We start from the raw sequence: 22,288 nt of genomic DNA, 5'->3' as shown, positions 1-22,288 counted from the left end.
TGTATTTATATAGCACCTATAATGTAATAAAAGGTCCCAAGGTTCTTCACAGGAGCGAACAAAATCTGACACCACGGCACATCAGGAGATATTAGGACAGGTAACCAAATGCTTGGTCAAAGAGTTGAAGGAGCGTCTTAAAGGAGGAAAGAGAGGGAGAGAGGTTTAGTGAGGGAATTCCAAAGCTTAGGACCCAGGCAGCCGAAGGCACGGCCACCATGTTGAGCGATTATAATCAGGGAGCGGCAAATGAAGGAGCACGTATATCTCGGGGGGGGGGCTGTGGGGCTGGAGGAGGTTTCAAAGATAGGGATGGGTGAGGCCATAGAGGGATTTGAAAACATAAGAACATAAGAAATAAGAGCAGGAGTAGGTCTCTGGAGCAGAGAATTCCAGAGATTCACCACCCTCTGAGTGAAGAAATTCCTCCTCATCTCAGTTCTAAATGGCCGACCCCTTATCCTGAGACTGTGCCCCCTGGTTCTAGACTCTCCAGCCCGGGGGAAACAACCTGAAAACAAGGATGAGAATTTTAAAACCGAGACGTTGCTCAACCAGGAGCCAATGTAGGTCAGCGAGTACAAGGGCGATGGGTGAGCGGGACTTGGTGCGAGTTAGGCAGCAGTTTTGCATCACCTCAAGTTTACGGAGGATGAAACGAGGCGGATCAAACAAGATGGATGGTCATTTGCTGACATGTAGGTTGGCCACATCCTACACTGTACACGTGCTGCTTCAACTGATAGCTTCTCAAGACTATTCATCTGCTGGCATGAAAATATGGCACCTAACTAAAGGGCACAAACCATAACTGGAGGATGTCTCACAAATAGCAGGCCTTTCCCTTCCATTGCAGGAGGGCATACTGTTGAATATTAGCAAAAAGCAGTCGGGGAAAGTGAGGCAGCAAGTCTTCCCCAATCTCAGGCAGTTACCATCCTGTCCTTACGTCTTTCCCTCACTCAACTTACTCCCACGCAAGCATACGCACGACCACACTGAATCCCACCCTCAGTGACAGTAACACCTGCCCTTTTACCTCCTCCCTTCCTGCTGTCCAGGGCCCCAAACACTCCCCCTCCAGGTGAAACTGCTATTTACTCGTCCTTCTTGCAATGTAGAACACTGCATCCGCTGCTCATGATGTGGTCTCCTCTACACTGTGGAGACCAAGTTCAGATTGAGTGGCCGCTTTGCGGAACTCCTCCGTTCAGTCCGTAAGTGTGACCCTGAGTTTCCGGTCGCCTGTCACTTTAATTCTCCGCTCCACTCCCACTCTGACCTCTCCGTCCTTGGCCTCCTACACTGTTCCAACGAAGCTCAACGAAAGCTCGAGGAACAGCACCTCATATTTCGTTTAGACCCTTTACAGCCTCTGGACTCAACATCGAGTTCAACAATTTCAGACCATAACCTCTGCCCCCAGTTGTTGGATGGAATCTGTTGCTGATTCTGCCATTCCCATTTACACCCCCTCTAGACCCATCTTTGATTCCTTCACTTGTCCCATTGCCATCTCCTTTTGCCTCGCACCATCATCCCTTTTGTCATTTAATCTCTCCTGCCTTCCACCCAATCACAGACCTTCCCTTTTGTTCCTCCCTCCCCTCCCCCCTTTCCCAGCCCCCGCACTCGCTTAAAAACCTGTTACATCTCCAACTTTTCCCAGTTCTGACGCAGGGTCACAGACCCAAAACGCTAACTCTGTTTCTCTCTCCACAGACGTTGCCTGACCTGCTGAGTGTTCCCAGCATTTTCTGTCAATATTTCTGCCTGTAGTGTAACAGCAAGGAAACATTCAGTCCACGTTTTCCTCTTAACCTGGCAGCACTCAACATTACATTCCTTCTCCCAGTACCCTGCCATGATTTGGATTCTGTCAGTCAATGCAGTCCACACATAATAGGGGCAATAATCTTCACTGTACGATGAGAACACAAGTCTTTTAAATGAGGGAGGGGAGTTCACACTTTTGTGACAAAAATAATATATGCTCCACATTCTACTCCATGCAGTAAATATATTGTCCTCAGCCAAGTTTTATTTGACCGCGATAATGATCAGTTGGACGTACTCATTACTACCACCGTGCTGTTTTTTGGGTTTAATATTTTACAGCAAGTTTATTTCCTGCAATCAGCAAAGCTCATTCTCTTTTCTATTAGAAAAAGCCTCCCCTAGAGGCTGAACCACACGACTGGCTGGCCAACAGCTGTGAGATACAAGTATTAGTGCAGAGGAAGATTGTTTTTCATAGATTGTAGTCAAATTCGTTAAGACATCATTAAAGTTGCATTCTGCAATGACATGCGCAAGTGAGAGGCGATGAAATAGAAATGCCATTCACCCAGTCAAGATCTCCATTACACACACTAATGAGGCAGAGAACAGACACAAGCCTAGTCTCCTGTGGCTATGCACTAAATGCAAACAACACAGAGGATGGTATTAGAGCTATCGAGAGTGCAATACAATCCAGGTCTCCTGTGTTTTCATGGACTTCATTGTTATCGATCAAAATGCTTTCAGCATGTGTATGCCGAAAATGCCATCCACATACGGATACTGTTGTTATGAATGCACAATAGATCCGTGTCTGAATTTTAGTGCTTTCAGAAAAACAGCAAAAAGACTTAGTATTTTTACAGCCCCTTTCACGACCACAGATGTCCCAAAGCGCTTTACAGCCACTGAAGGCCTTCATAGCGAGGGGATTTGAGTATAGGAGCAGGGAGGTCTTACTGCAGTTGTACAGGGCCCTGGTGAGACCACACCTGGAATATTGTGTTCAGTTTTGGTCTCCTAATCTGAGGGAGGACATTCTTGCTATTGAGGGAGTGCAGTGAAGGTTCACCAGACTGATTCCCGGGATGGCAGGACTGACAGATGAAGAAAGACTGGATCGACTAGGCTTATATTCACTGGAGTTTAGAAGAATGAGAGGGGCTCTCATAGAAACATATAAAATTCTGATGGGATTGGACAGGTTAGATGCAGGAAGAATGTTCCCGATGTTGGGGAAGGCCAGAACCAGGGGTCACAATCTAAGGATAAGGGGTAAGCCATGAGGAGAAACTTTTTCACTCAGAGAATTGTGAACCTGTGGAATTCTCTACCACAGAAAGTTGTTGAGGCCAGTTCGTTAGATATATTCAAAAGGGAGTTAGATGTGGCCCTTACGGTTAAAGGGATCAAGGGGTATGGAGAGAAAGCAGGAATGGGTACTGAAGTTGCATGATCAGCCATGATCATATTGAATGGATGGTGCAGGCTCGAAGGGCCGAATGGCCTACTCCTGCACCTATTTTCTATGTCTATGTTTCTATGTTTTGAAGTATAGTCGCTGTTGTAATGTAGAAAATACATCAACCAATTTGCACATAGCAAGCTCCCACAAACAGCAATGTGATAATGACCAGATAACCTGTTTTAGTGATGTTGATTGAGGGATAAATATTGGCCCCAGGACACCGGGGAGAACTCCCCTGCTCTTCTTCGAAATAATGCCATGGGATATTTTATGCCCACCTGAGAGAGCAGGTGAGGCCTCGGTATAACGTCACATCTGAAAGACAGCACCTCCGACAGTGCGGCGCTCCCTCAGTACTGCCCCTCTGACAGTGCAGCGCTCCCTCAGTACTACCCCTCCGACAGTGCAGCACTCCCTCAGTACTGCCCCTCCGACAGTGCAGCACTCCCTCAGCACTGCCCCTCCGACAGTGCAGTACTCCCTCAGCACTGCCCCTCCGACAGTGCAGCACTCCCTCAGTACTGCCCCTCCGACAGTGCAGTACTCCCTCAGTACTGCCCCTCCGACAGTGCGGCACTCCCTCAGTACTGCACTGGGAGTGTCAGCCTAGATTTCTGTGCTCAAGTCCCTGGAGTGACGCATCAATCGCACAACCTTCAGACTCAGAGGCGAGTGTGTTACCCAATGAGCCACAGCTGACATAAATGGTCAAGTGTTTAATTGCTTAATTGTTTTTCATGCTATTAAATTTTGGGACTGAAGAACATCAAATTATTAATATTGAAACGGTAATCAGCTACAAACTGTTTCCTAACTTACTGCAGTAATGTCGCTTCAATCCTTTATTCATTGGTGCAAAGTGGTTTTGTGCACTGATAACTGACATCTTACGCTGCCCCAGGACTCTCCGTTACCCAATGCCTCCGATTTTAAAAATCTCATCCTCTTGCTTAAATCCCTTCATGTCCTTGCCCGTCCTACCTCTGTCGCCTTCTCCAAATCTATAACCCTCTGCATTCTCATGCATCCCCCATTCTTTTCGGCATACTGTTGGTGGCCGTGTCTTCAGCCGTTGAAGCTCTGGAACTCCCTCCTAAACCTCTCGGCCTCTCCACCTCCCTCTCCTCCTTTAAGAATCTTCTTAAACCAGCCCCACGCCCGGCTTTGACCAAGCATCCCGACTGTGGCTACATGTCCATTTTAGTCTGATTATGTCTCTATGGTACTCTCTTGGTACATTTTTCTGCAAAATGTTGCTTTTCTTATAGCTCCTGCTACCTCCCACATTAGGGTAATTTTATTGGTGCACAGTGTTATATATGTATACTTGTATTTACTCTGTACAGCCACCAGAGGGCTCATCCCCTGGAGTCCACAGGTATTTAAGGAGGCCTCACAGGTTGGAGAGGTACTCTGGAGACCTGCAATAAAAGGCTAAGGTCACACTTTACTTTGAGCTCACAGTGTTCAGTCTGACTCTTTCTCTATACTCAACACACAGAATCTGTCCTAATCCATACATCCATGGGAACACCTGATCCAAAATAACAGCAGGATTTTTGGAACCTGATGCTCAATGAGGAACTACGATGTTTGACAGAGGTAGTAAGTGAAAAGTTAGTTTATTTAGACATGCCTATTCCAATGTACTCCTGGCCGGCCTCCCACATTCTACCCTACATGAACTTGAGGTGATCCAAAACTCGGCTGCTCGTGTCCTAACTCACACCAAGTCCCGCTCACCCATCACCCCCTGTGCTAGCTGACTTACATTGGCTCCCGCTTGAGCAACATCTCGATTTTAAAGTTCTTATCCTTGTTTTCAAAACCCTCCATAGCCTCAACCCTCCCTATCTTTGTAATCTCCTCCAGCCCCACAACCTCACGAGATGTCTGTGCTCCTCTAATTCTGCCCTCTTGTGCATTCCCAATTACAATCGCTCCACCATCGGTGGCCGTGCTTTCTGTTGCCTAGGCCCCAAGCTCTGGAACTCCCTCCCTAAACATCTCCGCCTCTCGACCTCTCTTTCCTCCTTTAAGACACTCCTTAAAACCGACCTCGTTGACCAAGCTTTTGGTCATATTCCCTCATTTCTCCTTATGTGGCACAGTGGCAAATTCTGTTTGGTAATGCTCCTGTGAATAAATGAAACTGGTAACTATTTAGAATGCGGTATGACATTGGGCTTGAATTCGCGGCCTCTACAGGCGGGTACGCGGAGCCGCACAAGTTCCGGGTTTAGGTGTGTGAAGCGCATGCGCCTAAACCTGGAACTTGCAATCTGTCAAGAATGCTCTGCACAGATCGCACGCATCGGAAAGTAAAGGGTCTCCGCGGGCGGAGAGTTGCCCAGCAAAAGCCCTTGAAATGCTTACGACTGATAAAAGCAGACGTAATGCCTGGTTTTATCAGCGTAAGACTTTTACAGCACAGAATAATCATTTCTTGCTAGTTTACTCTCATAAGCTTTCCCTCCTTCAGCATTGGGCACTGTCGTCAAACTGTTGCACCTGTGGTACTGGTGGGATCTTGGCACATGCTGGACATCAAACCTGGGACCATTTGGTCTGCACAGTATAGCTCCTGATCGGATAAGCTGGCTAAGGCATCGAGTAAGCAGAATTGTTTTAACACAATGAAACCTGTTACTCTGCCCTCTTGAGCATCCCTGATTATAATCGCTTCACCATTGGCGAATGTGCCTTCTGTTGCCTGTGCCCTTGTAATGTATTTGCTTCATGGGTTCTTTGCTGAAGAATCCATAGTAACACATTGCTATTAAGAACGAGTTGGTTTATTAGCAAAAGGTTTAACAATCACACTACACATTACCAGTTCATCCAGCAGGCTCACAACCACCTGTCCCATCGTGGATCCCCTGAATCCAACTGGCTGGGGTTTTATTGAGTCTTGTGAACATCACATGACTGGCTAAGCCGCTCCCAACTCAACAGCTCAACCAACCTGTGAGCATACACACAGCCCTAAGCTCTGGAACTCCCTCCCGAAACCTCTCCGCCTCTCTATCCTCCTTCAAGAAGCCCCTTAAAAAACCTACCTCTTTGACCAAGCTTTTGGTCATCTGCCCTAATATCTCCTTATGTGGCTCGGTGTCAAATTTTTAAAATCTCATAATACTCCTGTGAAGCGTTTTGGGACATTCTGCTATGTTAAAGGCGCTATATAAAGGCAAGTTGTTCCTGTAAAAAAATCTCCGAAGCCTGTTAGATGCCATTCACACGAGTACACAGAATAATTTCTCACTCATTTCCAACCTTTTCTCCTAAAAATTACATAACCAACTGAATGAAAATATAAATTTATTTTAAAAATCAAAGTGTAGTCCCATTTGCCAGTGTTTGCCGATTTGCCCTGTTACCTGCTGTATCGGGCTCCGTGACAATGGAAGGGATAGGAATGTTTCCGTGTCACAAAATAGCCAATTTATCGCCCGTGTGCTTGGCTTGTGTGCTCGAAGTCAAAGTGTGAATCATTCGCTCACGGCTATTAACCAATAAGGGAATTAAGGGTTATGGGGAGCGGGCGGGTAAGTGGAGCTGAGTCCACGGCCAGATCAGCCATGATCTTGTTGAATGGCGGAGCAGGCTCGAGGGGCTAGATGGCCGACTCCTGTTCCTAATTTTTATGTTCTTATGTTCTGATGAGACATTCGTTTTGCAACCCTACGGGCGATAATTCGGTGTTGGGGGCGGTAACAGCCGTGAGACGGGGAGTTCCTGCGCTAGACGCAGACGTCCCGCCCCCGAGAGCTATATCTGGGCCAACCGTCCCCGAGAGGAAGTGGAGAGCAAAATATCCTCTCGGGGGCGGGAGCGGGGCGCAAAGGGACGCAAGGTTTGCAGCGCTGCGCGGTGGGATGCGTAACGTTGGCGGGGACGGCCAAGCTCTCGACTCTGCCGGAGGGAAGCAGGGCCATCGATGGACCACCGGGGAGCGGGGTTCCGTGGCAGCAGCCCAGCACACAGGCGGCTGGCGGGGCTGCAGGATGGTGGCTCCGCGATCTGCAATCAAGAAGGCCGGCACCGCTAAGTCCGTGCACCTCCCCTTTAATTTTCGCCCCACGAGCGACCTACAGCATTTGCCCGCGGCAGCTTCGCAGGGCGCCACCAAATGTTCACTTGGGGGGGGGGGCGAGAACAGGTCGCTGTGCATGGCAAGTCACTGACATTTAGTGTCCGCTGTGGCTCAGTGGGTAACACATTCGCCTTAGGCTGCTGGGCTGGTTCGGCCTCAACTGGAGGACTGTGTCCAATTCTGGGCACCGCACTTTAGGAAGGATGTGAAGGCCTTAGAGAGGGAGCAGGAAAGATTTACGAGAATGGTTCCAGGGATGAGGGACTTCAGTGACGGGGATAGACTGGAGAAGCCGGGGTTGTTCTCCTTGGAGCAGAGAAGGTTGAGAGGAGATTTGATCGAGGTGTTCAAAATCATGAGGAGTCTGGACAGAGTAGATAGAGAGAAGCTGTTCCCATTGGTGGAAGGGTGGGGAACCAGAGGACACAGATTTAAGGCGATCGGCAGAAGAACCAAAGGCGACATGAGGAAAAACGTTTTTACGCAGCGAGTGGTTAGGATCTGGAATGCGCTGCCTGAGAGGGTGGTGGAGGCAGACTCAATCGTGGCTTTCAAAAGGGAGTTGGATAAGTACCTGAAGGGAAATAATGTGCAAGGCTACGGGGAAAGGGCGGGGGAGGGGGACAGGCTGAGGTGCTCTTGCAGAGAGCCGGCACGGGCTCGACGGGCCCAATCTCCTAACCTTCTGCTGTGTTCTGCTCGTGATAATCCTTAGTCTGTGCCCATTTGTTACCGATTAGTCAACTACTGGAAAGATTCTTTCATCACGCTCTCAAAACCTCGGATAATTTCAGAAACATCCGTTGAACACTGGCTAATTGCACAAGCCCGACTGAAAGCGGTGGAACGGTGATGACGCGGCTTCTGCGGGCCGACGGGAGAGGAGGGGACTACATCGAAGAGTTAAACGAGAACAAAGTTTGGTACTCACCAAAATGAGCTGGAAAAGGATGGGCACAAGCTGGCTTTCTTCAATTAATCTGAAAATGTAAATCATTAGCATGACATTAGTGACAGTACAGACCTACTTATCTTCATTAAAGGTGCAATATTATTGTTGCTGCTGATGCATAAATGGGGAGCTCGATGTGAATGTCTGTGCTGCCAACATCGATAGGTTGGTGATGCAGGACACGCACCTCTGACTAAAGCCATGGGTAAGTGAGCTTACACAAACACAATAAATATCAACGATGTCAGAGCTTATTGGTGATGACTCAGCACCTGCCTTATTGATCAAAGCTTGAAACTCACAATATACTCGGGACACATTACAAGGGATCGCAGTAACCAGCAACATTAGAATGAATAAATCACAATGCATTGTAAATTAGATTAAAATCTACCTCCTGGACTTGGTAGTCATCTTATTCAAAATGCGCAGACGTTCAGACAACAAGACATTTGCAACAAACTTCATTTACCAATATCTGGTTATTTTAATCATTGCTTTTCGAGAAACCTTGATGCGCATACATTAAAAAAAGAAAAACTTGCATTTCTATAGCACCTTTCGCGACCACTGGGCACCCCAAAGCGCTTTACAACCAATGAAGTACTTTTTGAAGTGTGGTCACTGTTGTAATGTGGGAAACACGGCAGCCATTTGCTCCCCTACTCTTCTTCGAAATAGTGCCATGGGATCTTTTACGTACACCTGAGAGAGCAGACGGGGCCTCGGTTTAACATCTCATCTGAAAGATGGCACCTCCGACAGTGCAGCGCTCCCTCTCAGCACTGCCCCTCCGACAGTGTGGTGCTCCCTCAGTACTGCCCCTCCAACAGTGCAGCACTCCCTCAGTACTGCCCCTCCGACAGTGCAGTGCTCCCTCAGTACTGCCCCTCCGACAGTGCGGCACTCCCTCAGTACTGCCCCTCCGACAGTGCAGCACTCCCTCAGTACTGCCCCTCCGACAGTGCGGTGCTCCCTCAGTACTGCCCCTCCGACATTGCACTGGGAGTGTCAGCCTGTATTTTTGTGCTCCAGTCCATGGAGCGGGACTTGAACCCACGACCTTCTGAGCCAGAGGCGAGAGTGCTGCCCACTAAGCCACTGGCCTACATAACAACAGTGCTGAGACTTGAAAAGTACTTTACTGGTGACAGATTAGGAAAAGGGAAGGTGCAACGAGACCTGGGTGTCATGGTACATCAGTCATTGAAGGTTGGCATGCAGGTACAGCAGGCAGTTAAGAAAGCAAATGGCATATTGGCCTTCATAGCGAGTGGATTTGAGTACAGGGGCAGGGAGGTGTTACTACAGTTGTACAGGGCCTTGGTGAGGCCACACCTGGAGTATTGTGTACAGTTTTGGTCTCCTAACTTGAGGAAGGACATTCTTGCTATTGAGGGAGTGCAGCGAAGATTCACCAGACTGATTCCCGGGATGGTGGGACTGACCTATCAAGAAAGACTGGATCAACTGGGCTTGTATTCACTGGAGTTCAGAAGAATGAGAGGGGACCTCATAGAAACGTTTAAAATTCTGATGGGTTGAGACAGGTTAGATGCAGGAAGAATGTTCCCAATGTTGGGGAAGTCCAGAACCAGGGGTCACAGTCTAAGGATAAGGGGTAAGCCATTTAGGACCGAGATGAGGAGAAACTTCTTCACCCAGAGAGTGGTGAACCTGTGGAATTCTCTACCACAGAAAGTTGTTGAGGCCAATTCACTAAATATATTCAAAAGGGAGTTAGATGAAGTCCTTACCACTCGGGGGATCAAGGGGTATGGCGAGAAAGCAGGAATGGGGTACTGAAGTTTCATGTTCAGCCATCAACTCATTGAATGGCGGTGCAGGCTAGAAGGGCTGAATGGCCTGCTCCTGCACCTATTTTCTATGTTTCTATATGCCATGAGCTGTCCAGAGAATGGGAAAGGTGCTGTATGACTACAGTTCTTTCTTTTTTCACAATGTCTGACAGGTCCAGTCCTCTGAGCACTCTTTGTAACCCCCAGCTTGTCACACTCACACATGGAGATGAAAGCCCTCCTTTTCAAGGAGCGGTTTGCCATAATCGCACTCACTAAGTAATCAGACTCCAAATAACTAGTTTTAACTTATTTTAATCAGTTGATTTTCGCCCTTAGTCGTCCTGGTTAACCCTTGCCACTGGATAAAGGCCTAGGTCTGTCAAGCCCGTGTGGTGGCTGATGTGCAATGGTCACCCCACGTTAAAAAAATCCACGCACAGGCATCTTCCACCCCTGGAGTTCAGGACTGGAACATCGGGTCCTTTATTGAAACATCTGTGAACTCATCCCTTTTGGTGTGGAAGCAAGTCATCCTCGTTCGAGGGACCGCCTATGATGATGATTTTGGGTCACTGGCCACGACCCAGTTGCCCCTCCATCTGGCTATTTTTCACGTGTTAACACAGAGAGCGAGTGTTAGCATGTGACACGGTGCAGTAATGTTACTGGATACTGAGCGAGGAAGATTGAGGAGAGCGTTGGTGTGATGATGCAGCCCTGCTTCACACCAGTCTGGACGTGGATCGGGTCTGTGATGGATCCGTCGGTCAGGACCACGGCCTGCATGTCGTCGTGGAGCAGGCGGAGGATGGTGACAAACTTTTGGGAGCAGCCGAAACGGACGAGGGCGCTCCACAGTCCCTCGTAGTTGAGTGTTGAAGACCTTTGTGAGGTCAAAGGCGGCCATGTACAAGTGTTGGTGCTGTTCCCTGCATTTCTCTTGTAGTTGTCGCGCGGTGAAGATCATGTCCGTTGTACCCCGTAGTGGACGGAATCCGCATTGTGACGCTGGGAGGAGCTCTTCAGCCACAGGGAGAAGACGGTTGAGGAGGATTCTAGCGATGACTTTCCCAGTGGCCGACAGCAGGGAGATTCCTCTATAGTTGCCGCAGTTGGACTTGTCCCTATTTTTGAACATGGAAGCTGGAGAAGTACCACCAGCGCTGCCTCCGCAAGATCCTACAAATCCCCTGGGAGGACAGACGCACCACGTCAGTGTTCTCGCTCAGGCCAACATCCCCAGCATCGGAGCACTGACCACACGTGATCAGCTCCGTTGGGCAGGCCACATTGTTCGCATGCCAGACACGAGACTCCCAAATCAAGCGCTCTACTTGGAACTTCTACACGGCAAGCGAGCCCCAGGTGGGCAGAGGAAACGTTACAGGGACACCCTCAAAGCCTCCCTGATAAAGTGCAACATCCCCACCGACACCTGGGAGTCCCTGGCCCAAGCCCTAAGTGGAGGAAGTGCATCCGGGAGGTCGCTGAGCACCTCGAGTCTCGTTGCCAAGAGCATGCAGAAACTAAGCTCAGGCAGCGGAAGGAGCATACAGCAAACCAGTCCCACCCACCCTTTCCCTCAACCACTGTCTGTCCCACCTGTGACAGGGTCTGTAATTCCCATATTGGACTGTACAGCCACCCGAGAACTCGCTTTTAGAGTGGAAGTCTTCCTCGATTTCGAGGGACTGCCTATGATGATGATACTGAACAGATGAGGAGTTTTACCCTTTCTAGCTTTGGGACAAAGAGAGAGAGAGAGAGAGAAACAAAGCGAAAGCGAGAGAGAAAGAGGGAAACATAGAGAAAAAGAGAAAGAAAAAGAGGGAAACAGAGAAAGAAAGACAGAGAATAAGAAAGACTTGCATTTCTACAGCACCTTTCATGATCTCAGGATGTCCCAAAGCGCTTTACACCCACTAAAATATTTTTGTTGTCAATGTTGTAATGTGGGAAACGCGGCAGCCAATTTGCGCACAGCAAGCTCCCACACACAGCAATGTGACAATGACCAGATAATCTGTTTTAGTGATGTTGGTTGAGGGATAAATATTGGCCCCAGGACACCGAGGATAACTCCCCTGCTCTTCTTCGAATAGTGCCATGGGATCTTTCACGTTGTACAGTCCCTACAAGGCAGCGATCCGTGAACTTAGCGCAGACCGAGGTCAAGTAACTGAGCTATTTCATTAGAAGAACATAAGAATTAGGAGCTGGAGTCAGCTATACGGCCCCTCGAGCCTGCTCCACCATTCAATAAGATCACGGCTGATCTTCGACCTCAACTCCACTTTCCCGCCCGATCCCCATATCCCTCGATTCCCCCAGAGTCCAAAAATCTATCGACGTAGCCTTGAAATAAAAAATATTATTTGTAAAGCTGCTTAGGACAAATTGGTTGCTAAGAAACAATCCCAGTGAAAGAAAATAATCGTTGCACAATAATAACCCATCGAGTAGATCTTAGAGAGGGGTTTGGTTTTCAAAACTGGGCTAGATATGCAATCCATTCAAACACTTCAGTCAGAACATGCAAAGGCCATCTGATAGATAAACAGGCACTTATTGTCTGTAGGCCTCGGGTTCTCCAAGCATATTCCCCCTGGCAAGCTTCAGGTTACAAGGTATTATAAACAGAGCTGCATACAACTCTGCCGCCTCACAACACCGCCCCCCAGTCGTCAAGATCCAGAGCACGGCCCTGGACAACGTGGACCATTTCCCATACCTCGGGAACCTCTTATCAATAAGAGCAGACATTGACGATGAGATTCAACACCACCTCCAGTGCGCCAGTGCAGCCTTTGGCTGCCTGAGGAAAAGAGTGTTTGAACAGCAGGCCCTCAATCTACCACCTTGTAATGGTCTACAGGGCTGTAGTAATACCTGCCCTCCTATATGGCTCAGAGACATGGACCATGTACAGTAGACACCTCAAGTCGCTGGAGAAATACCACCAACGATGTCTCAGCAAGATGCTACAAATCCCCTGGGTAGACATCATCATCATCGGCAGGCCACATTGTTCGCATGCCGGACATGAGACTCCCAAAGCAAGCGCTCTACTCAGAACTCCTTCACAGCAAACGAGCCAAAGGTGGGCAGAGGAAACGTTACAAGGACACCCTCAAAGCCTCCCTGATAAAGTACAACATCCCCACTGACACCTGGGAGTCCCTGGCCAAAGACCGCCCTAAGTGGAGGAAGTGCATCCGGGAGGGCACTGAGCACCTCGAGTCTCATCGTCGAGAGCATGCAGAAACCAAGCGCAGGCAGCGGAAGGAGCGTGCGGCAAACCAGTCCCACCCTCCCCTTCCCTCAACCACTGTCTGTCCCACCTGTGACAGGGACTGTGGCTCTCGTATTGGACTGTTCAGCCACCTAGGGACTCATTTTAAGAGTAGAAGCAAGTCTTCCTCGATTCCAAGGGACTGCCTATGACTGACTGACTAGTTTACAACTGGCCAACTGTACCCTTGCTTTATTTTATCATTTTTTCTCCACAGTCATAGTCAGTGACACTTTGTCAGAATGAAACATTCTTGAGCTTCAGGGTTGCCTGATTACGGAATTCAAACATTTTGTTTCGCTTTTTGCATTTGCCGCTTTGCTGACTTAGGTTTGACAAGAAATTTATTTCAGGAAATAAACTTTCAATTCGCAGCTCCCAGCTTTGCCCATTCGAGAAGCCGACAGACTGCCCACGAATTTATTTTTGATCTATTTTCCCAAGCTAATATTTCTTACATTATTCTGCTTTTATTCTTTACGCAGCTTTACAAGGATGATACCAGAAATGCGAGGGTATACTTATCAAGAAAGGATGAACAGGCTGGGTCTATTTTCTCTTGAAAAAAGGGAAGGCTGAGGGGTGACCTAATAGAGGTCTTTAAAATGATGAAAGGTTTTGATAGAGTGGATACAGAGAGAATGTTTCCACTTGTGGGGAAGAGCATAACTAGAGGCCATCAATATAAGATAGTCACCCAGAAATCCAATGGGGAATTCAGGAGAAACCTCTTTACCCAGAGAGGGGTGAGAATGTGGAACTCACTGCCACAGGGAGGGTTTGAGGTGAATAGTATCGATGCATTTAAGGGGGGTCTGGACAAGCCAATGGGGGAGAAGGGAATAGAAGGTTATGCTGATAGATTTAGATGGGGAAAGACGGGAGGAGGCTCGAGTGGAGCATAAACACCGGCATGGACTAGTTGGGCCGAATGGTCTGTTTCTGTGAAGAATTGGCTACTTGAGACGGCAAATTGTGGGTCTGGAGTCACGTGCAGGGATGACATCCCTTCTCTGAAGGACACTGATGCACCCATTGGGCTTTGGTGCACAATTTTTCGAGTGGCACCTTACAATTTACCGAAACAAATTCCGTTTCACAATTTACCATGGTAGGATTTGAACTCGTAACCTCTAGGCTACTAATAACTGCTACACTCCCTTAACTACGAGGTAACATTGTGGAAATATACATAAGATTGCCGAATATGATTGACGATCCAATCCTCTGACTCTATTCTCTGCCGCGAAGTTGATGAAACTAATTGGGCTGGTCAAACAGTCAGAAAATAATGCGAGGCAACTTACTGGGGAACAGCCTTTCAAAAATCTTGTTAGATTAGAAAGCTGTATTATTCTTCTGCATTCCCACCAAGAAATCAGGTTCTCTCACAAAAAAAATTTGCTCCGAGCTCTCATACACGTTACCCCTTCATTATTGGCGGCCGTGCCTTCAGCTACCTCAGGGCCACGATCTGGAATTCCCTTCCTATACCCTCCAGCCTCATCACATCCCTTCACTCCTGTGTGTCAGCAGTGACTCAGTGGGTATCTCTCAGTGGGTAACACCAACAGCATGTCTGGGCCATAAAAGGCGAGTGGCCCCTGGACAGCGTGGAGGTGTACCAACTCAGGGAGCAGCGCGAGCTGGTGCAAGAGGGCAACTGGATTGGACGTCACCATAATCCAGGTCACTGATTGGAGCGTGGGCAGGTGCAGCAGGAGTGGCGACGTCGGGGCAAAGGAGCGGTGAGGGGTCGGGGCGCAGGACCGGTGAGGGGTCGGGGCGCAGGAGCGGTGAGTGATCGGGGCGTAGGAGCGGTGAGTGATCGGGGCGCAGGACCGGTGAGTGATCGGGGCGCAGGAGCGGTGAGGGGTCGGGGCGCAGGAGCGGTGAGTGATCGGGGCGCAGGAGCGGTGAGGGGTCGGGGCGCAGGAGCGGTGAGGGGTCGGGGCGTAGGACCGGTGAGTGATCGGGGCGCAGGAGCGGTGAGTGATCGGGGCGCAGGAGCGGTGAGTGATCGGGGCGCAGGAGCGGTGAGTGATCGGGGCGCAGGAGCGGTGAGTGATCGGGGCGCAGGACCGGTGAGTGATCGGGGCGCAGGAGCGGTGAGGGGTCGGGGCGCAGGAGCGGTGAGTGATCGGGGCGCAGGAGCGGTGAGTGATCGGGGCGTAGGAGCGGTGAGTGATCGGGGCGCAGGACCGGTGAGTGATCGGGGCGCAGGAGCGGTGAGTGATCGGGGCGCAGGAGCGGTGAGTGATCGGGGCGTAGGAGTGGTGAGTGATCGGGGCGTAGGAGTGGTGAGTGATCGGGGCGCAGGACCGGTGAGTGATCGGGGCGCAGGAGCGGTGAGTGATCGGGGCGCAGGACCGGTGAGTGATCGGGGCGTAGGAGTGGTGAGTGATCGGGGCGCAGGACCGGTGAGTGATCGGGGCGTAGGAGTGGTGAGTGATCGGGGCGCAGGACCGGTGAGGGGTCGGGGCGTAGGAGCGGTGAGGGGTCGGGGCGCAGGACCGGTGAGTGATCGGGGCGCAGGAGCGGTGAGGGGTCGGGGCGTAGGAGCGGTGAGGGGTCGGGGCGCAGGACCGGTGAGTGATCGGGGCGCAGGAGCGGTGAGTGATCGGGGCGTAGGAGCGGTGAGTGATCGGGGCGTAGGAGCGGTGAGGGGTCGCGGCGCAGGACCGGTGAGTGATCGGGGCGCAGGAGCGGTGAGTGATCGGGGCGTAGGAGCGGTGAGGGGTCGGGGCGCAGGACCGGTGAGTGATCGGGGCGCAGGAGCGGTGAGGGGTCGGGGCGCAGGACCGGTGAGTGATCGGGGCGCAGGACCGGTGAGGGGTCGGGGCGCAGGACCGGTGAGTGGTCGGGGCGCAGGAGCGGTGAGTGATCGGGGCGTAGGAGCGGTGAGGGGTCGGGGCGCAGGACCGGTGAGGGGTCGGGGCGCAGGAGCGGTGAGGGGTCGGGGCGCAGGACCGGTGAGGGGTCGGGGCGTAGGAGCGGTGAGGGGTCGGGGCGCAGGACCGGTGAGTGATCGGGGCGTAGGAGCGGTGAGGGGTCGGGGCGCAGGACCGGTGAGGGGTCGGGGCGTAGGAGCGGTGAGTGATCGGGGCGTAGGAGCGGTGAGTGATCGGGGCGCAGGAGCGGTGAGTGATCGGGGCGCAGGACCGGTGAGTGATCGGGGCGCAGGACCGGTGAGTGATCGGGGCGCAGGACCGGTGAGTGATCGGGGCGCAGGAGCGGTGAGTGATCGGGGCGTAGGAGCGGTGAGGGGTCGGGGCGCAGGAGCGGTGAGGGGTCGGGGCGTAATAGCGGTGAGTGATCGGGGCGCAGGACCGGTGAGTGATTGGGGCGCAGGAGCGGTGAGGGGTCGGGGCGCAGGAGCGGTGAGGGGTCGGGGCGTAATAGCGGTGAGTGATTGGGGCGCAGGAGCGGTGAGTGATCGGGGCGCAGGAGCGGTGAGTGATCGGGGCGCAGGACCGGTGAGTGATTGGGGCGCAGGACCGGTGAGTGATTGGGGCGCAGGAGCGGTGAGTGATCGGGGCGTAGGACCGGTGAGTGATTGGGGCGCAGGAGCGGTGAGTGATTGGGGCGCAGGAGCGGTGAGGGGTCGGGGCGCAGGAGCGGTGAGTGATTGGGGCGCAGGAGCGGTGAGTGATTGGGGCGCAGGAGCGGTGAGTGATTGGGGCGCAGGAGCGGTGAGGGGTCGGGGCGCAGGAGCGGTGAGTGATTGGGGCGCAGGACCGGTGAGTGATCGGGGCGCAGGAGCGGTGAGTGATTGGATCGCAGGACCGGTGAGTGATTGGGGCGCAGGAGCGGTGAGGGGTCGGGGCGCAGGAGCGGTGAGTGATTGGGGCGCAGGAGCGGTGAGGGGTCGGGGCGTAGGACCGGTGAGTGATCGGGGCGCAGGACCGGTGAGTGATTGGGGCGCAGGAGCGGTGAGTGATTGGGGCGCAGGAGCGGTGAGGGGTCGGGGCGCAGGAGCGGTGAGGGGTCGGGGCGCAGGAGCGGTGAGTGATCGGGGCGCAGGACCGGTGAGTGATTGGGGCGCAGGACCGGTGAGTGATTGGGGCGCAGGAGCGGTGAGTGATTGGGGCGCAGGACCGGTGAGTGATCGGGGCGCAGGAGCGGTGAGTGATTGGGGCGCAGGACCGGTGAGTGATTGGGGCGCAGGAGCGGTGAGGGGTCGGGGCGCAGGAGCGGTGAGTGATCGGGGCGCAGGAGCGGTGAGGGGTCGGGGCGCAGGAGCGGTGAGGGGTCGGGGCGCAGGACCGGTGAGTGATCGGGGCGCAGGAGCGGTGAGTGATCGGGGCGCAGGAGCGGTGAGTGATCGGGGCGCAGGAGCGGTGAGTGATCGGGGCGCAGGAGCGGTGAGTGATCGGGGCGCAGGACCGGTGAGTGATCGGGGCGCAGGAGCGGTGAGGGGTCGGGGCGCAGGAGCGGTGAGTGATCGGGGCGCAGGAGCGGTGAGTGATCGGGGCGTAGGAGCGGTGAGTGATCGGGGCGCAGGACCGGTGAGTGATCGGGGCGCAGGAGCGGTGAGTGATCGGGGCGCAGGAGCGGTGAGTGATCGGGGCGTAGGAGTGGTGAGTGATCGGGGCGTAGGAGTGGTGAGTGATCGGGGCGCAGGACCGGTGAGTGATCGGGGCGCAGGAGCGGTGAGTGATCGGGGCGCAGGACCGGTGAGTGATCGGGGCGTAGGAGTGGTGAGTGATCGGGGCGCAGGACCGGTGAGTGATCGGGGCGTAGGAGTGGTGAGTGATCGGGGCGCAGGACCGGTGAGGGGTCGGGGCGTAGGAGCGGTGAGGGGTCGGGGCGCAGGACCGGTGAGTGATCGGGGCGCAGGAGCGGTGAGGGGTCGGGGCGTAGGAGCGGTGAGGGGTCGGGGCGCAGGACCGGTGAGTGATCGGGGCGCAGGAGCGGTGAGTGATCGGGGCGTAGGAGCGGTGAGTGATCGGGGCGTAGGAGCGGTGAGGGGTCGCGGCGCAGGACCGGTGAGTGATCGGGGCGCAGGAGCGGTGAGTGATCGGGGCGTAGGAGCGGTGAGGGGTCGGGGCGCAGGACCGGTGAGTGATCGGGGCGCAGGAGCGGTGAGGGGTCGGGGCGCAGGACCGGTGAGTGATCGGGGCGCAGGACCGGTGAGGGGTCGGGGCGCAGGACCGGTGAGTGGTCGGGGCGCAGGAGCGGTGAGTGATCGGGGCGTAGGAGCGGTGAGGGGTCGGGGCGCAGGACCGGTGAGGGGTCGGGGCGCAGGAGCGGTGAGGGGTCGGGGCGCAGGACCGGTGAGGGGTCGGGGCGTAGGAGCGGTGAGGGGTCGGGGCGCAGGACCGGTGAGTGATCGGGGCGTAGGAGCGGTGAGGGGTCGGGGCGCAGGACCGGTGAGGGGTCGGGGCGTAGGAGCGGTGAGTGATCGGGGCGTAGGAGCGGTGAGTGATCGGGGCGCAGGAGCGGTGAGTGATCGGGGCGCAGGACCGGTGAGTGATCGGGGCGCAGGACCGGTGAGTGATCGGGGCGCAGGACCGGTGAGTGATCGGGGCGCAGGAGCGGTGAGTGATCGGGGCGTAGGAGCGGTGAGGGGTCGGGGCGCAGGAGCGGTGAGGGGTCGGGGCGTAATAGCGGTGAGTGATCGGGGCGCAGGACCGGTGAGTGATTGGGGCGCAGGAGCGGTGAGGGGTCGGGGCGCAGGAGCGGTGAGGGGTCGGGGCGTAATAGCGGTGAGTGATTGGGGCGCAGGAGCGGTGAGTGATCGGGGCGCAGGAGCGGTGAGTGATCGGGGCGCAGGACCGGTGAGTGATTGGGGCGCAGGACCGGTGAGTGATTGGGGCGCAGGAGCGGTGAGTGATCGGGGCGTAGGACCGGTGAGTGATTGGGGCGCAGGAGCGGTGAGTGATTGGGGCGCAGGAGCGGTGAGGGGTCGGGGCGCAGGAGCGGTGAGTGATTGGGGCGCAGGAGCGGTGAGTGATTGGGGCGCAGGAGCGGTGAGTGATTGGGGCGCAGGAGCGGTGAGGGGTCGGGGCGCAGGAGCGGTGAGTGATTGGGGCGCAGGACCGGTGAGTGATCGGGGCGCAGGAGCGGTGAGTGATTGGATCGCAGGACCGGTGAGTGATTGGGGCGCAGGAGCGGTGAGGGGTCGGGGCGCAGGAGCGGTGAGTGATTGGGGCGCAGGAGCGGTGAGGGGTCGGGGCGTAGGACCGGTGAGTGATCGGGGCGCAGGACCGGTGAGTGATTGGGGCGCAGGAGCGGTGAGTGATTGGGGCGCAGGAGCGGTGAGGGGTCGGGGCGCAGGAGCGGTGAGGGGTCGGGGCGCAGGAGCGGTGAGTGATCGGGGCGCAGGACCGGTGAGTGATTGGGGCGCAGGACCGGTGAGTGATTGGGGCGCAGGAGCGGTGAGTGATTGGGGCGCAGGACCGGTGAGTGATCGGGGCGCAGGAGCGGTGAGTGATTGGGGCGCAGGACCGGTGAGTGATTGGGGCGCAGGAGCGGTGAGGGGTCGGGGCGCAGGAGCGGTGAGTGATTGGGGCGCAGGAGCGGTGAGGGGTCGGGGCGCAGGAGCGGTGAGTGATTGGGGCGCAGGAGCGGTGAGTGATCGGGGCGCAGGACCGGTGAGTGATCGGGGCGCAGGAGCGGTGAGTGATCGGGGCACAGGAGCGGTGAGTGATTGGGGCGCAGGACCGGTGAGTGATCGGGGCGCAGGAGCGGTGAGTGATCGGGGCGCAGGAGCGGTGAGGGGTCGGGGCGCAGGAGCGGTGAGTGATCGGGGCGCAGGAGCGGTGAGTGATCGGGGCGCAGGAGCGGTGAGTGATCGGGGCGCAGGAGCGGTGAGTGATTGGGGCGCAGGAGCGGTGAGTGATCGGGGCGTAGGAGCGGTGAGTGATCGGGGCGCAGGAGCGGTGAGGGGTCGGGGCGTAGGAGCGGTGAGTGATTGGGGCGTAGGAGCGGTGAGGGGTCGGGGCGTAGGACCGGTGAGTGATCGGGGCGCAGGAGCGGTGAGTGATCGGGGCGCAGGAGCGGTGAGTGGTTGGGGCGCAGGAGCGGTGAGGGGTCGGGGTGTAGGAGCGGTGAGTGATCGGGGCGCAGGACCGGTGAGTGATTGGGGTGTAGGATCGGTGAGTGATCGGGGCGTAGGAGCGGTGAGGGGTCGGGGTGTAGGAGCGGTGAGTGATCGGGGCGCAGGACCGGTGAGTGATTGGGGCGTAGGAGCGGTGAGTGATCGGGGCGCAGGAGCGGTGAGTGATCGGGGCGCAGGACCGGTGAGTGATTGGGGCGCAGGACCGGTGAGTGATCGGGGCGCAGGACCGGTGAGTGATCGGGGCGCAGGAGCGGTGAGCGATCGGGGCGCAGGACCGGTGAGTGATCGGGGCGCAGGGCCGGTGAGGGGTCGGGGCGCAGGAGCGGTGAGGGGTCGGGGCGTAGGACCGGTGAGTGATCGGGGCGCAGGACCGGTGAGGGGTCGGGGCGCAGGACCGGTGAGGGGTCGGGGCGCAGGAGCGGTGAGGGGTCGGGGCGTAGGACCGGTGAGTGATCGGGGCGCAGGACCGGTGAGTGATCGGGGCGCAGGAGCGGTGAGTGATCGGGGCGCAGGACCGGTGAGGGGTCGGGGCGCAGGACCGGTGAGGGGTCGGGGCGCAGGACCGGTGAGGGGTCGGGGCGTAGGAGCGGTGAGGGGTCGGGGCGTAGGAGCGGTGAGGGGTCGGGGCAAAGGAGCGGTGAGGGGTCGGGGCAAAGGAGCGGTGAGGGGTCGGGGCAAAGGAGCGGTGAGCGATCGGGGCGCAGGAGCGGTGAGGGGTCGGGGCGCAGGAGCGGTGAGTGATCGGGGCGCAGGAGCGGTGAGGGGTCGGGGCGCAGGAGCGGTGAGTGATCGGGGCGCAGGAGCGGTGAGTGATCGGGGCGTAGGAGCGGTGAGTGATCGGGGCGCAGGACCGGTGAGTGATCGGGGCGCAGGAGCGGTGAGTGATCGGGGCGCAGGAGCGGTGAGTGATCGGGGCGTAGGAGTGGTGAGTGATCGGGGCGTAGGAGTGGTGAGTGATCGGGGCGCAGGACCGGTGAGTGATCGGGGCGCAGGAGCGGTGAGTGATCGGGGCGCAGGACCGGTGAGTGATCGGGGCGTAGGAGTGGTGAGTGATCGGGGCGCAGGACCGGTGAGTGATCGGGGCGTAGGAGTGGTGAGTGATCGGGGCGCAGGACCGGTGAGGGGTCGGGGCGTAGGAGCGGTGAGGGGTCGGGGCGCAGGACCGGTGAGTGATCGGGGCGCAGGAGCGGTGAGGGGTCGGGGCGTAGGAGCGGTGAGGGGTCGGGGCGCAGGACCGGTGAGTGATCGGGGCGCAGGAGCGGTGAGTGATCGGGGCGTAGGAGCGGTGAGTGATCGGGGCGTAGGAGCGGTGAGGGGTCGCGGCGCAGGACCGGTGAGTGATCGGGGCGCAGGAGCGGTGAGTGATCGGGGCGTAGGAGCGGTGAGGGGTCGGGGCGCAGGACCGGTGAGTGATCGGGGCGCAGGAGCGGTGAGGGGTCGGGGCGCAGGACCGGTGAGTGATCGGGGCGCAGGACCGGTGAGGGGTCGGGGCGCAGGACCGGTGAGTGGTCGGGGCGCAGGAGCGGTGAGTGATCGGGGCGTAGGAGCGGTGAGGGGTCGGGGCGCAGGACCGGTGAGGGGTCGGGGCGCAGGAGCGGTGAGGGGTCGGGGCGCAGGACCGGTGAGGGGTCGGGGCGTAGGAGCGGTGAGGGGTCGGGGCGCAGGACCGGTGAGTGATCGGGGCGTAGGAGCGGTGAGGGGTCGGGGCGCAGGACCGGTGAGGGGTCGGGGCGTAGGAGCGGTGAGTGATCGGGGCGTAGGAGCGGTGAGTGATCGGGGCGCAGGAGCGGTGAGTGATCGGGGCGCAGGACCGGTGAGTGATCGGGGCGCAGG

The 22,288-nt window shown here is 55.8% G+C and overlaps 1 protein-coding gene across 5 annotated transcripts in view; it reads right to left on the bottom strand.

Moving 5' to 3' along the window:
* ulk4 (unc-51 like kinase 4) overlaps positions 1 to 22,288 on the bottom strand; it is a 615,462-nt gene that overhangs the window by 211,481 nt on the left and 381,693 nt on the right. For all 5 annotated transcript variants that reach the window (XM_070880300.1, XM_070880304.1, XM_070880303.1 and 2 more), the window contains exon 31: positions 8,278 to 8,326. In XM_070880300.1, the coding sequence (XP_070736401.1) occupies positions 8,278 to 8,326 (49 nt within the window). The remainder of the gene's footprint in view (positions 1 to 8,277; positions 8,327 to 22,288) is intronic.

This window comes from Pristiophorus japonicus, chromosome 5 (genome assembly GCF_044704955.1).
Source record: "Pristiophorus japonicus isolate sPriJap1 chromosome 5, sPriJap1.hap1, whole genome shotgun sequence".
In the NCBI taxonomy this organism is placed as follows: Eukaryota; Metazoa; Chordata; class Chondrichthyes; family Pristiophoridae; genus Pristiophorus; species Pristiophorus japonicus.
This window is presented reverse-complemented; position numbering and strand designations above follow the sequence as displayed.